At 43.2% G+C, this 14,548-nt stretch overlaps 1 protein-coding gene across 2 annotated transcripts in view; it reads right to left on the bottom strand.

Annotated features, from left to right (window-relative positions):
• Positions 1–897: 897 nt before the first annotated feature.
• PTCHD4 (patched domain containing 4) overlaps positions 898–14,548 on the bottom strand; it is a 65,393-nt gene continuing 51,742 nt past the window's right edge. For both annotated transcript variants that reach the window (XM_066637784.1, XM_066637791.1), the window contains exon 3: positions 898–2,531. In XM_066637784.1, coding sequence (XP_066493881.1) covers positions 898–2,531 — 1,634 coding nt within the window. The remainder of the gene's footprint in view (positions 2,532–14,548) is intronic.

Raw genomic sequence — 14,548 nt, 5'->3', positions numbered from 1 at the left:
ATGGGGAAGCTTACCTCTGTTATGTGCTCAATTTTTGATTCAGGCACAGAATTATCATTATGCTGTGTCTACGGTGATCTATCGTTACCAATGACACATCTGATTAGTATTCTTTGCCTAATGCTGGTACTGAGAATATGGGAATCAAAAGGACAGCACTGAAGTAATTATAGGCAACACTGCAGTGGTTGCAATCTGGTCTGCTTCTCAAAATTGAAGTGTGTATGTATACAACAATTCTGATGGTTACTGTAGCCCAGTTGCGAGCACTGTCAAAATTCAGTTTTGCAGAAACAAGAGTTGCCTTGTAAATTCCTCTCCCATAAATACAGTGACCTACATTTCAGGGGAGCACAGACTCGCTTTTTGAATAAATGATGCCATTGCCAATGTTGGCATGTAGATCTGGGGTATTAGAGCAGGGTAGTACTTTGGCTTAGATTGACTGAATATCTACTTCCCACCTGCATAGGTTTTATTATGACTGACCTTAAAAAAAGTTTGATGTTATGGCCATAACTTTACTTTCTCCTTCATTAGTAAATGTTGCTTTCTCTGCTGGGAAATCCTAATGACCATTTTTATTGGCAACTTTGAACTGAGCTGTTAACTTCCATGTCTATATCGTGTTCTTCTGATAAAACTGCCAGTAAACACTATTCTTAGTGAAGTGAAAGGATAAAAGAAAAACAGTCTGGGGTACTTTTCCTCCCTGCTTTCCCCCCTTTCTTTTGGTTATATTTTAAAACAGGGTTTCAACTCCATTTGTCATAAATACCCTTCCTTGAGCTTCCTTTGAGCTTCACATGGCCAGCGCAAGCAGTGGAGAACTCTACTTTCCCTGCAGCTCTGTGCAACTTTTTCAAGCAATAAAATATGTAATTTTGTGTGTGACTTTCAGACTGCAGTCACGTGGTCAGGATTTTCTTGAATTTCTATGCATTCAATTTCTTCTCTCTCCCTTCGTTTGGCCCGTTTCTTTTTCTTGTGGTGCTTTTTGGAGGGTGGGAAAAATGTCAGAAAGACAGGTAAAATCACAACACAGTGCAGAAGGGTGCAACTGCCCGTGAGCAGCAAGCATTTGAACAGTGTGAAGGTCAAGTTTGAAGGCACAAAAAGGAGGGGGACCAACCCAATCAGAAAAGAAGTGACATTTTGCAAAATGGCTGTCCCATGTTCTTGCAGGGAGCTCTTGATACACTGAGTTCGAGTGTGCTCAGTTGCCAAGACAAATGTGTAAAGCAAGGGTGCACAGTGATCAATGGAAAAATTCAAAGTGTAAATAAGGCACAGGACAGAAATGCAATCCATGTCTACACTCCATAAAGTCATCAAGCCTAAGACACCCAGTTCTATTGAGGTGACAGTGATAATTAACCAGAAGTTCCCCAAAGGATGAATAACCAAAAAAAAGGTAAGTAGCAACACCAGCAAGATGCCAAAGCTTGAAATCAAAACAGGCATAGTGACCGATAGGCTGTATTGGTCCATGAAGACGAAGGTAGGGTTGAACACTATAAACTTGATGCTCTGCTTCAAGGACAATGGCCTCAGTTTCTCCAGCAACTCAATAACATCTCTCTGAGTTTTTTCACTAGTCCTAGCAACGAGATACATGCGAGAAGCAATGATGTTATTCTCATATCCAGCCTTGGAGAAAATGATGTCATTTTTGAAATGCTGGAATTCTGGCTTTCTTAAAAAGGAGTTTTGAAGGATGCTAATAAAGTCACTTTTATTGGTGGCACTAATATTCCCAGCTCTCAGATATTGGTAATACTGCTGAAGCCAGGACAGGGTGGTGAAACCTTCACTCAGTTTCTTTAAGTCGTCTTGTACAGTGCCATTCCAGTACTCGAGGGGTTCATAGATGTAGAAGCCAATCACTGGACTATAGTTGCTGAAGTACTTCTGCTGAATGACAGCATAGGACACACTTGGAGAATCGCTGGATAGCAGGTTGATAATGTTGGCTCCATCACTGATCTGCAAGCAGCCCATGAAGGAGAAAGAGGCATAGATGAGATACAAGATCACCACAAATGGCTTAACATAGATATTAGTAATCCACTCATTGTAATGCTCCCGTAGGAAATGTTGGATAAAATGGTTCTGGTACCGGTCTGTTTCATGATGGGAAGAGTGCTGGTGGCCATCGCTCATCATAGTCTGGAACCAAACTGGCTTCCTCTCCAGGTATTCTGCTGAGGGAATCTTGCAGCAGAAAATGCTGTGGTAGCGGTTCTGCTCCAGCTGTCCAGCAAAGACTAGACAGGAGCCAAAAAAGGAGAAGATATAGAAGTAGTTCAACAGGATGGAGATGCACATATTCTGGCAGAAGACCTTCACAGCCTCAATGTTGGTGAAAGGACTGGCACCCATGCCAAAAGCAATGAAGTATAAGAAGCTTGTCATTGTGTAGGAGACCATGACATCCGAGTAGGCGTCTGCAACCCTGTCTTTGAATGGCAAGTTTTCTCTGGTTCGCCGCCATCCTGACAGAAGTTCAAAGACTCCTTTTGTTCCATGACCTAAAGCAATGACAATGAGGAGATAAATTAATGTGTTACGGTCCGTAATGAAAATTAATTCTGTGACTGAACACACTATAATTGTGAGTTGCCTGGGGCAACCCCCAGTATTCCGCCCCCACACCCCATTTCGCCCCTCCTTCTCCACCCCCCATGCACCTGAACCGGAAATAACTGCGGTGACGTCATGGTCACCGCAATTACTTCCGCGCAGCTGCCTCCTACGTTCCCCCTTTGAAAACAAGGGGGAATGGAGGAGGCAGCCGAGGCCCCCACACAGACTTCCACACCGCAGGGGTCTCCATAGCAGTGGTCTGGGGCTGCTTCCAGCAGCCCCAGACCGCTGCAGTGGAGACCTCTGCACAGCTTGTAAGCTGTGCAGAAGGCTCCGTGGGGGCTGGGAAGCAGCACACGTCTCCTCCAAAGTCGGAGGGGGCGCATGCCGCTTCCCCTCCACCTCTGAGGGACGCCCTCAGAGGCAGAGCAGGGGTGACCCAGGCTGCGAAGGGGTGCCCAGGAGCGCTCCTCAGGGGCAGCGGGAAGCTGCCTCCCAGGCAGAGTCTTGGCACCAACTGGGCCGCCTCCCCCTCCTTTATAGGAGAATCAGTGCCTCTCTAGGGCGCCTGTCTCCTATCCTCCTATAAAGGAGGAGGGAAGGGGGCGGCTCAGTTGGCGCCGAGGTGCTGATGGAGAGGCAGCAAGCTGCCACTCCGCAGTGCTTCTGGGCGCTCCTCCTGGGGGGGGGCGAGGCTCTGAGAGGCGCCCCTGGAGTGCCCCGTCTGCCCACCCCCAGGTACACCAGTGCCGCAGCAGAATGGTAAGCACTACTCAGGGCAGAGAGGGCTTTTTCAGAACAGAGTGGTTTATTTATTTATTTGTTTATTTATTTGCAGCACTTCTCCCTGAACCAGCACCAAGGTGGCTTACAACAATGACTAAAAAATTACAGAAACATAAAATCACAATTAAAAACACAATAAGTATCATCTTTAAAAAAGCAATCAGACATTAATAGAGACATTAATACAATAAAAAGAGCAACAGCAGCAATTTTATAAAAGCCCCAAGTCTGTAAAAAAACTAGATGTTAAAAAGGCCAAGAACTCAGAGGGCTTGACTGAAAAGAATTGTCTTCAGGCTTTGCCTGACGAGAGGGAGCAATTTGTAAATTAAAGGAGAGGGAATTACATAATGTTGGTGCCACATTTCTTGGTCTTATTTCTTGCCACCATCCCACACACCTCCCCATTATAGAGGGCCTTCTGTAATGACCCATGGGGATGTGCCAGATTATATGAAAGTAGGCAGCTTCTCAGATGCCCTGGCCCAAGCTTTATAGAGTATAGAGCTTTAAAGGTCAAAACCAGCACCTTGAATTGGGCCCAGAAACAAATGTTTCCAGTTTGGGGACTCTGCACTAGGCGCTACTGTGTGTGGTCAGTGTGTGGTCACTGGCAGCTCCTCTCTTAACCTTGCCTTATCTAAATGTTACCAGTACCAGAAAATATCTTTCCATCATCTAAATCAATGGGTTTCCAAGCAAGCAACAAATTGCTTAACTGTAACACATCCTTTGACCCTTTGGCCAGATCAGGCGCAATATGCCCAGCAGCACTGACATTTGGGGGGAAAATGGAAGGACACCATTGAAATACATTTCAATACATAATTGAAAATATACTGAACATGTACAGAAAATGTATTAGGCAAACGGGGTAGCCCAGGAAAGGAAGAGTTGGCGCTCGGGGCCAACCACTGGAGAAAGCGGAAGCTAAGATTATTTCCCTTAGCTCTGTTTTAAAATGAACTAATTAAATAGAGTTTACAAGCTGAGTATGTCTGATGTTCAGATAATCCTTAACTACTTTCCGGTTGTAATTTTGGTTACAGATACACAAGACTCAAGTGGAAGATAAGTTTTGCACAAAGCATGCAATCTTATGCATGTCTACTCAGAAACAAATTCCACTGTTTTCAGTGGGGCTTACTCCCAAGAAAGTGCATACAGGCTTACAGACTTACAAATAAATATAAATTCCAAAAAGCAGGGTCACAGCAGAATCCTATACATGGTTAGTCAGAAGTCCCAGTATGTTGAATGAAGTTTACTGCCAGGTGAGTGTGCTTAGAAGTGCAGCCTAGGTTTTTTGTGAAAATTGCACAGGGTTGCAATCCATAGCTTAAGATAAGGTACATGGGAAATTGGTTGCCAGAATTAAGAGTTTGGAAGTGAAATTTATGAGAAACTTTGAGGTTGTATTAATCCCAAATTCACTGTTGCCCACAAAGCAACACTTGTCTTCCTCTTGCAGAGGAAGAGGATTCAGACTGAAAGATGAAAGGAAAGCATCGTTGTATGAAGGTTAAGTTAGGTGGCCATAACATTGCACAACATGTTTATTGCATGCATGTTATGGAAGTTAAAGTGAATGTCTTAACAAGAAAGCTCATGTCACAGTAATCGCACACAAATAGGCAGGACAAAGACCCTTGATTTTATGAAGAATGTGCACAGAATGGTGAAAAATCTGCTCATCTCAACTCTGTGGGCACTCCTGTATGTGCAAAAATCATAGTACAATGGGCCTGCTAAATCCACGGATTCAGAACCTGCAGATAAGATTTCACTATCTGTGAGTCCCAAACCTGCGGGGATGGCCCCACATGAACCCTCCAGAGGCTACCAGAACTCTGCTTCCAGAGGGCCTTCTGAGGCCTGTGGAGGCCATGCCTTTGGGAAACCTTAGAAGGTCTGGTCTTCAGGTCTTCAGGCACTTCTCCCATCACCTTCGGAGGATTACAGGGCCCCTGAGACCTGCGGATTTCATCATCCGTAGGTTTCCTTATTCATGCGAGGTCCTGGAACGGAACCCCCACGGATATCACGGGACTCCCTATCAATTGCACATGAATTAAGCTGCCTCCGAGAACTATAGTTGAATAATTTTTCTGTTCAAGAAGGCATTCTCCTCTTTGTTACAGCAAAATTAAACATACTGTCACTTCTAATAAGATGGTACAGAACTATTGTGAATTCTTTCATGTGGGTCAGGGGTAATATATTTATGAGAGCTAACTTGAAGGAGAGAGAAAGTGGTTTACAAATTTTCAAACACATTCAAATGTGTTTGAAAAGTCTGACACATTCAAAAGACCAGAGAACAGAGTCGGTTTGTATCCTAAGTTGTATAAATTTTGCTTGGTAATGAAGAAATTCTTCTGTTGAAACATTCTGAATCTACAACTTCCAGAAGTTCAGCCACGTTTGTCTGTAAGCAGCAAAAACAGTAAAGAGTCTTGTAAGTAATTAGCAATAAGTAAGTCTCCACTTGGGGGTAGCATTTACCCCCCAAAATGTGCATTTTGGGGCCTCAACTCCCAGCTTGGGAAACTCTGTTCTACAGGCAAACATTTCTGTGAAAGTGGACTGTAGTCAATGCAAGCTTCTTCTAAAATAAACTGGTTGGTCTTTAAGGTGATACATGACTGTTAAAGTATAATTTCATATATTATGATGTTCTCTATGCTTCTTCCTTTTAGTCTCTGGAGACATTGCTACCTTGGTGAGTTGTACTACCTGCCCCCTACAGCAATTGTCTGTAACCTCATTTTTCCATAAACGGTTTATCACAGACTAAAACATCTCTACACAATTCAAACATCTCCCAGTGTGTTCTGCATTCCCCGATATTGCTTCCTCTTCACCCTGACTCCTCCTCATTCATGAAAATATATAAACTAAGGCAAAAGCTGAGTTCCATGAGAAATGTTGCGAGTAACTGAACAATAAACTATCAAATGCATTATCGCTTACTGAAGAAAAAAATTTTTTCTTAACACATCAAATCTTTTATTATTAACATGGGTTGGTAATCAACAACAAACTGTAAGGCACATCTGTGGCACCCAGGAAGAAGAGGCGGCGCTGGGCCTTAGTGCCAGGTGGAGACACCATGGGAGAGCCCAAGGTAAGTCACACCGCCAGGCAGCGGTACGGATTTTTTGGGCGGGGGAGGCATTCTGGGGAGGGACCTGCCTGGGATGGGGGTGAGACCGGCAGAAACCCTGCTCCACCAGATGCTATACTCTGTGTCAAACTGCAAAGCAGACTCAAGTAGCCCCATTGTGGGGCCTGCGCCCTTACTTGGGGGAAGGGGGCACAAATGTTCCCTTCCTCCTGAGGAGACCTCTGGTGGCCTTCAAGGGGCTGCAGGATACAGCAATAGGATGCCAGGGATAGGATCAGGCTGCCCATCTACTCACACCACTAACAGAGAACTGCTGGTAGCTGGTCTGCAGAGCACAGCTAGACATCCTTTTCTACTACCTTTCTTCAAAGAAAATGGCAAAAAAAGAGAACCACTAATATCTTAGATTTTGGGCTAGAATATAACATTTTAATCCATTTCACCAAATTTTCAGGAAAACCTTATTTGATCAATGTGACAAAAATAAAGTTCCAAAGGATTTATTGTGGGGTTTTAAACTATCCCATCCCTGCACTATATGGGGAAGTTTCAGGAGGAAGGAAGTGAAAAAGGACATTTTCCCCCTTTCTCACTCTTCAGAAACCTCCCTCTTATATATAGCAATGGTGCTCAGGTTTATATAGTTCAATTGATAGATTTTGGCAGGGGAAAAGTTTTTGGAAGATAGGAAAGGAGCAAAGGTGTGTCTTTCCAATTTTGTGAAACCTCCCCAGCACAGTGAGTGAGGCAAAAATACTCCTATTCAAGACAAGAATACTCCTGTAACAGGTTGGAGATGCACTGCAACAATTTGCACTGCACTGCAATTATTTGCACTGATAAATCAAAGGACGTATTTCAAGTACTAACAACAATTAAACAACAACTAACAACAACAATAAATGAATGTTCCTACTGGAGTTTGCACAATGACTTTGTTTTTGTATTTTTCTGTTTTTCAACCATAATAATGAATTTTAGTTGTTTGGGAAATATCAATGATTAATTACCTTTGTCCTCATGCTGATCCTGTAATGCAATCCTATATATACTTACTTGGAAGCAAGACCTATGAAACTCAATGGGGTTCATGTCTGAGTAGACATGCATAGGATTGCGCTAGACCAGTAATTTTCAACCACTGTACCATGGCACGTTGGTGTGCCGTGAATGGTCCGCAGGTGCACCACAGGAATTTGGGGTAGGGTCATTTATCAGTAGGGACGTTGTGGGATATGAGCCCCCCATTAGCAGTACATTGTGCCTTGCCAATTTTTCAAAAACGGACCATTTTAGTGCCTTGTTAGCGTGCCGGGGGATGAAAATGGCTGTGCTAAACATTCAGACACACTATTATATATAAACATACATAGATACATAATATAAATGATATTAATCTTAATAAGATAATCTTGATCTTAATAGAATAATAATATAGGGACCAGTTTGGATCTCCCACACCTCCCTTTTCTCTTATCACATAATACTTCTGTGTTCTGGGTTTTAATTGTTCTAAATGAATTTTAATCAAAATTGAACTACTCCTTCAAACCAAACCCAAAAGCTGAAAGGATTTTTTTCAGTTCTAAACCCAAATTGAGTTGCTCTTGGTTGCCCTGAACCTGAATCAAAGCCCTTAAACACAAAAATGCTAACTGGCTCAAAATAAGCAGTTTAATAATCAGGTACTCAATTTTCATTTAAATGATTCATATTTTATCATCACAATTTCTAACCTGGTTTATGTACTTTATAACAACTTTTAAAGATCAGGGAAATCTGCTTTGACAGCAGCACATGTAAAAAGGACCTAGCTGTCTTACAACATAAAGACATTTGATCCATATTTATTTTCTCCCTCCACTTAATTTCTCATATTCAACAAGATGTTTCACTTTGGTTTTCATTGCAATTATTGGCAGAACAGTTTAAGACTACTTACTAAATGCTTGTTCTGAACTAAGCATGGTTCTCAGGCTGTTTATTTTCTCTTAAACTTGTGGCTGACATTCTTTGAAGTTTTAATTGTTCACACTTACACAAACAAAAATTGTCAAAGAGAAGAAATCCACCTGAAAATTCAAACTGAACTAATAGCTTCAGAGATTTTACTTGAGCATACATAACATGAAATAAACTGGATAAAAAAAAACTTCTTGGGCATTACTCAGAAGCTGTTGATGTATAAGTCATGCATGAATCTAAATATGAACAGAATTAGTGTGCCTCAGCTAAATTCAGGAATATTCCCTATCTTTGGCCATGTATTAATTCAGAATAAATCCAGACAAACCTTTACCAAATAGCAATTTATATCAGATGATATAGAAGAATTTGCCCATCTGGTGAGGAAAATATCAACTAGTTTGCCCCATCTGTTCCCTTTAAGGCAGTGGTTCCCAACCTTTAGGAGCTCAGGGACCACTAAGGCAAAATTTGGAGACAGCGGAGACCACATGCAACCCCCCCCCCACGCACACAAAAAATACAATTAAATTTGTAATACATAAGAAGACTATTTAATAATGTGATGGTTGTGATTGCATTTGCTTCACTAGCTGTGAAAGTCTTGGGCTTACATGGAATACATGGAACACAAAATAATTCCCCCCCAACTCAGAAGTTTTCACACCCACCCACCCAATTCAATCCAGTTTCTTTTCCCCCACACCAGACCACATTACGCACAGCCCTTGCCTCTTTTAAGTGTGGAAAGACACCTCAAAAAGGGAGAGGGTAAGCACAAGGGGGTTATAGACAAGTCATGCAAGGTAGTTAAATGAGCCAACAAAAAGCACACACACCCCTGCACAGTTCCTTTTGTTACACAGCCCTGGCCCTGCTCCCCCCACTTGTGAGTCCAGAGTCCTTAGGAAAGTGTTCAACACAATTAGGCGGGTCAGTCCTGAAGGAGAAGAGACGTGTGAAGGAAGCACCAACTCAGAGAGACATCTCAGAATGGCTGCTGCATGTCTCAGGAAGAAAAGTCCTTTTGGTGTGCGCTGCAAGGTCTTTAGGGGGGGAAAAAGCCTCTCTTCACTTCCTGTTCTAATTGCTGTCATGCTCTAGCTGTGGACTACTTTGGTTGGGGCTAAGAGAGTGTGAGCACGCCTTTAGGTAGACTGCAGCCACAAAACAACAGCTTCCCACTCTGCCATTAGTCTGTGGAACTCCTTGCCCCAGGATGTGATGATGGTGTCTAGACTAGATGCCTTTAAAAGGGGGTAGGAGAAATTTCTGGAGAATTCCATCACAGTCACAGTGTGACTGACAGCCCCATTCTAGGCATGTCTACTCAGAAGTAAGTCCTATTAAAGTCAATGCGGCTTACTCCAAGGTAAGCATGCATAGGATTGCAATCTGAGGAGATGGGGGAACTGATTTAACTGATTTTTTTTTTTTTAAATCCACTGAGGGTTCAGTGCACAACAAGGCATGACTTGTACAGCTGGTCAGGAACATGTGGCCCCTCTTTCCTTCCCGTCTACACAAGTGCAAAACTCCTGAAAAGGAAAAGTTGTTGTCGGGAACTATAAAACCTGGGAGTAGGTTCCATTGGGAGGAGGTCTGGTCTAGAGGGTAGAGCCTCCATTTGCCTGAAAATAACATCCAAAGGTCACCAGTTCGAGGCCACCGGCACTGTGCGACCTTGAAGCAGCTGACAAGCTGAGCCGAGTTATTCCATCTGCTCTGAGCATGGGAGGATGGAGGCCAGAATGTGAAACCAGATCAGAAAGAAACACCTGAATGTTGTGGTTCTTGTAAGATATAACATTCTTTCAAATTGTAAAAATCCCTTCGAGGAGTTAATAAGCCTGCCTATGTAAACCGCCTTGAATAAAAGTCTTGAATAAAGACCAAGAAAGGCGGTATATAAATACCTGTATTATTATTATTATTATTATTATTATTATTATTATTATTATTATTATTGACCTCAGTAGGATTTACTTTTGAGTAGTCATGCATAGGATTGTGTTGTAAGCCACACTAGCTTAATGAAAGCTCCACATATAGGGGCAATGAATCTACAAATGCATTTGAATCTGCTAATTTTCACTGTTTTGGTTTTCAGTAGCTGTTCACCACAGATGACTTCGCAGAACATCTGTATTCTGAGGCAGGTTACCTTGGAGGTCAGCTAGCATAAATAGCTGCTGGGTTGAGCATTTACCAGCACATGGAGGTCTGGACTCTCATGGTGGCTTAACGGCACCTCTATACCAGTACGTTTCAACCAGTGGTACTAGTGACATGTCACTGCCATGGTGATCACATGGATCTGTCCCACCTGGGTCTGACCACACTGGAAATGGAATTAGCTAGGGTCATGGTGCACCAATGGGCAAGATGTGGCTGTGGAAAGATAATGGGCTGAATGGGCCCATTAGTGCTCTTCTTACACCCTTAACCCATTTTTGCCTGGCCTACAGGTGTACACATCTGACTTCTGTTGCGTATATGCAATGTTGGGCAGAAAATAAGCTGCTTCCTTCCCTGAAAAGGAAGCATGGTTTGGGGAAGGAGATGCAGAACAAAAGAGAGGTCAGGAGGACATCAGGTGAACAAGCCCTTGCTCTCCCTGGATGCAAGGACAACTGTGGGATAAGTTCCTGTGCACAATTGCCATCTCTGTGACAGTGTGTGGTACTTGCAAAAAACAAACCACCACCACCACCAAGACTGAAACATCCTGGTACGTCATCATTGGTAGTATACCTCTGAATGCCAAGAACTAATGGTGATGGTGGCCACCAGCTCTGATGACATTTGAGACAGGGGAATAGAAAATATTTACAGGGATAAGTTTCATCTATGACCTTTTGAGCGATGACATACTGAAGCTTCCAGGTTAAAAGGCAGTGAATATACGAATTCCAGGAGCAATGCAAAATGATCACTAGGAAATGAAGCTTCCATGTGCAGCTCAGAATGACAGGAGATATAGAAGGGGATGCAAGCTTCGATGGCTTTTAGCCAAAGTTTCATTCACAGGAATACATCTATTCATGGCTGTTAAATGTAGTACAATAGGGAAACCTTCTTGTATTAAAGCACTGTACCTTGGCATGCTGAGACATGTGGCTCACATAGCTTTAAAGATCAAGGTTCCAATACATACCATAACTATGAGGTATAGGGTCATAATGGAACCTCCAGATGTACCTCAGAGCTCAATTCTATCCACACTTACCTGGGAGTACGTCCTGTTACTTACTTCTGAATAGGCATGCATAGGATTGGGCTGTCAGTCTGCTACTTGGTGTGGTGTGATTTCAGATAACTATCTCAGATAACTGAAAAACTGGATTTGGTGAATTCTTAAGAGCTCAGTCTAGAAATGAATAACTACTTACAGTACTTTTAGGAAGCCTCCACATTCCACAGCAATTTACCTCTGAAGGACAGAAAATGTGTTGTATGCTGTGGCCTTGATGATTTTGTACATATGTCTTTGCATGGGGGTGAGTTCCTTATAGGACAGTTGCTTTGGTGATAATTGCCTTGCCTTCATGGTCGGTGCAACATACCTAGGACTTACACAGGAAGTGGCAACGGCCACTGGCTTGTTATGTCCTGAAAATGTAGGTTAGACACATTTATAGAGAAGATGTCAACTAGGCCAGAGCAGCACCTTTTAAAAAGTGACAGCTCTCTTATTTGGTAGGAGGAGCACCACTGTTCTTAGTCACCCCGGGTTAGCATATAGCATCCCTCCCAGTAGCTGTTGCTCTCAGTGTTTCTTTTTCAGATGGTGACACTGGGACAGGAAGCATCTTCTCATTCCTTTTGCTACGTAAACCTTTTTAGTAGTGTCTTCATTTGAACAGTGGTATATATAAATATTGTTAATAATGTAACAATAACAGCAACAACTTTCACCAGTAAAGTCTTAGCATACTTGGTGTAGTAACTTATTGGCAAACAGCAACCTGGAAAATTTATTACAAGAGCAAGTGGAAAATCATTTCTTGTCAGTGGCATTTGCATCACATCAAGAATTTTGACTTTTTTCCCCTCAGGTACTCCAACAGAGAGCAGGAGGGCAGTGCAAAAGATTTATCTTCAGAGCTAATTGCGTTGGCTCTGCTCAAGCTCCTGGCAGTGTTGTCAACTTTTTTTCTTTCAGAATCTCACTAACTTGCAGGGCAATTCCAGTGCGACTTGAGTCAAGTCACGAGTCTCCGCCCCCACGACTTGAGTCGAAAACGAGTCCTAACACAGGGACTTTTCAAGTTGCCCAGAGTGTTTTGGTGACTCAAAAAGACTTGAGTCACAAGTCTTTCCCTTTAAAAAGCCAGCCATGGCTCCATGGAAAAAACTGGAGCTGCTGCCAGTGTGTGTGTGTGTGTGTGTGTGTGTGAGTTCTCTTTAACCACTCACCTGATGTTCCCATCCCATCTGCAAACAAGGTGGGAGGGGACAGGATGAACTGTGTGAGATCAGGGACAGAAGCGATAAGGAGTGAGGGTCACATGCAGCAGCTGGGAGGTTTACCAGTATGACACAACCCTTTGCAGCTCTTCTCAGAAATAGTCCCATGTGCACCAGTCATTCAATGAGGCTTCCTCCTCCCAAGTAACAATGGAGCCATGAGATTGGAAAGCGTGATTGCTAAAAATCGCTTCCCCTCTGGCTTGCCAGCCTCCTTTTTCCCCCCTCTCTGGGCTTTTCCAGGCAATTGTAAGGCAAGAATCCCCTTGGGCTCCTCCTTCTGCCCTCCCTCATCCAAATAAAAAAATCAGACCACCCATCCTTCGTCCAATGAATTCCTTCAGAGATGGACAAGATAGCCCACTCCTACCACCCCCGTCCTGCTCGATGCAAAAGGAAAACATTAACTTTTCCCTGCTTCCTGGCTGCAACTTCCCTGCTGCTCAACCAGTCTGAATGATGGCCCTATGAGGTCTTTCATGTCACAAAAAAGTAAGCCAGCACAACCAGACACAGACAGACTTGAGTCTGCATGCATGGGGACCGAGTGCAGAGTCAGTGGCCTCAGATTCAAATCAGTACCCGAGTCATTGACACAGGTGACTCAATTACACGTGTTTTTGTGACTCTGACTCAAGTTCCCATCCCTGGTAACGAGGTTCAAGAGCCACTAAATAATGGGGGAAATTAACTGGACAAATTCCTTGCCATGTTCTTTTCATGTCCTTGTACTATTAGATTTTTTCCCCCCTGCATTAGGATTATTTGAGTTGGTACTTGATTGTTGTTTTTGGCTGCAATTCTATAAATACTTATTCAGGAGTAAGCTCCACTGAGTTCAATGGTACCTACTCAAACTGCAAGTGTCATCCCTCAAGGTTAGTACAAACCCATCCAGAACATAAATCCATTACCTGGGTTGTAGATTTCCAATCTAGAAGCACTTATGTCTTGTTCAGATTGACTTTCAACTGAGCAACTTACAAAATGTAATAAATTAATACAAAGTAAAAAAAAAACAACAAAACAATCAATTACAACAAAACAAAAGAATCAAAGCAGCCAGAACAACCAAGGCAATCTTGTGAACCAAGGCAATCATCCATCCCATCATTGACCCCAAACATCCATCATTGTGGGTGTTCAGAACATCCACAGTGTCCCTCTAGTACTCGATGGAAAAGACACCTAGAGCTGAGTATCATCTACATACCCTCACATGACCCCTCCCTGCAGTTCCACGTAAAAATGCACAGGGGTCAGAATGGAACCCTGTAGACTACTACAGATCCATGGCCAAAATGCCAAACAGGAATACCGTGGCACCATCTTTATCCTTCAAGAAGGACCAGACCCACTGAAAGAGTGCCTCAACATTCATCTTAGCAAAGCAATTTAATCTCAAAGCTGCTGTGAGGTCCAGCAGAACCAATACGACACACTTCCTCTGTCTAGTTCCTAGTATGTCACCCACTAGGGCAGTGGTTCCCAAACTCTCCCAAACTCTCTGGTCTAGGAGATTGCAGAACTGCAGAACCCGGGTGACTGCTGCACGCTAGCCCAGCGCCAGGAGTCTGGCGGTGAGCCCCGCAAACGTACATTACAGCACGTTTG

Source organism: Tiliqua scincoides, chromosome 1 (assembly GCF_035046505.1).
Source record: "Tiliqua scincoides isolate rTilSci1 chromosome 1, rTilSci1.hap2, whole genome shotgun sequence".
Lineage (NCBI taxonomy): Eukaryota > Metazoa > Chordata > Lepidosauria > Squamata > Scincidae > Tiliqua > Tiliqua scincoides.
This window is presented reverse-complemented; position numbering and strand designations above follow the sequence as displayed.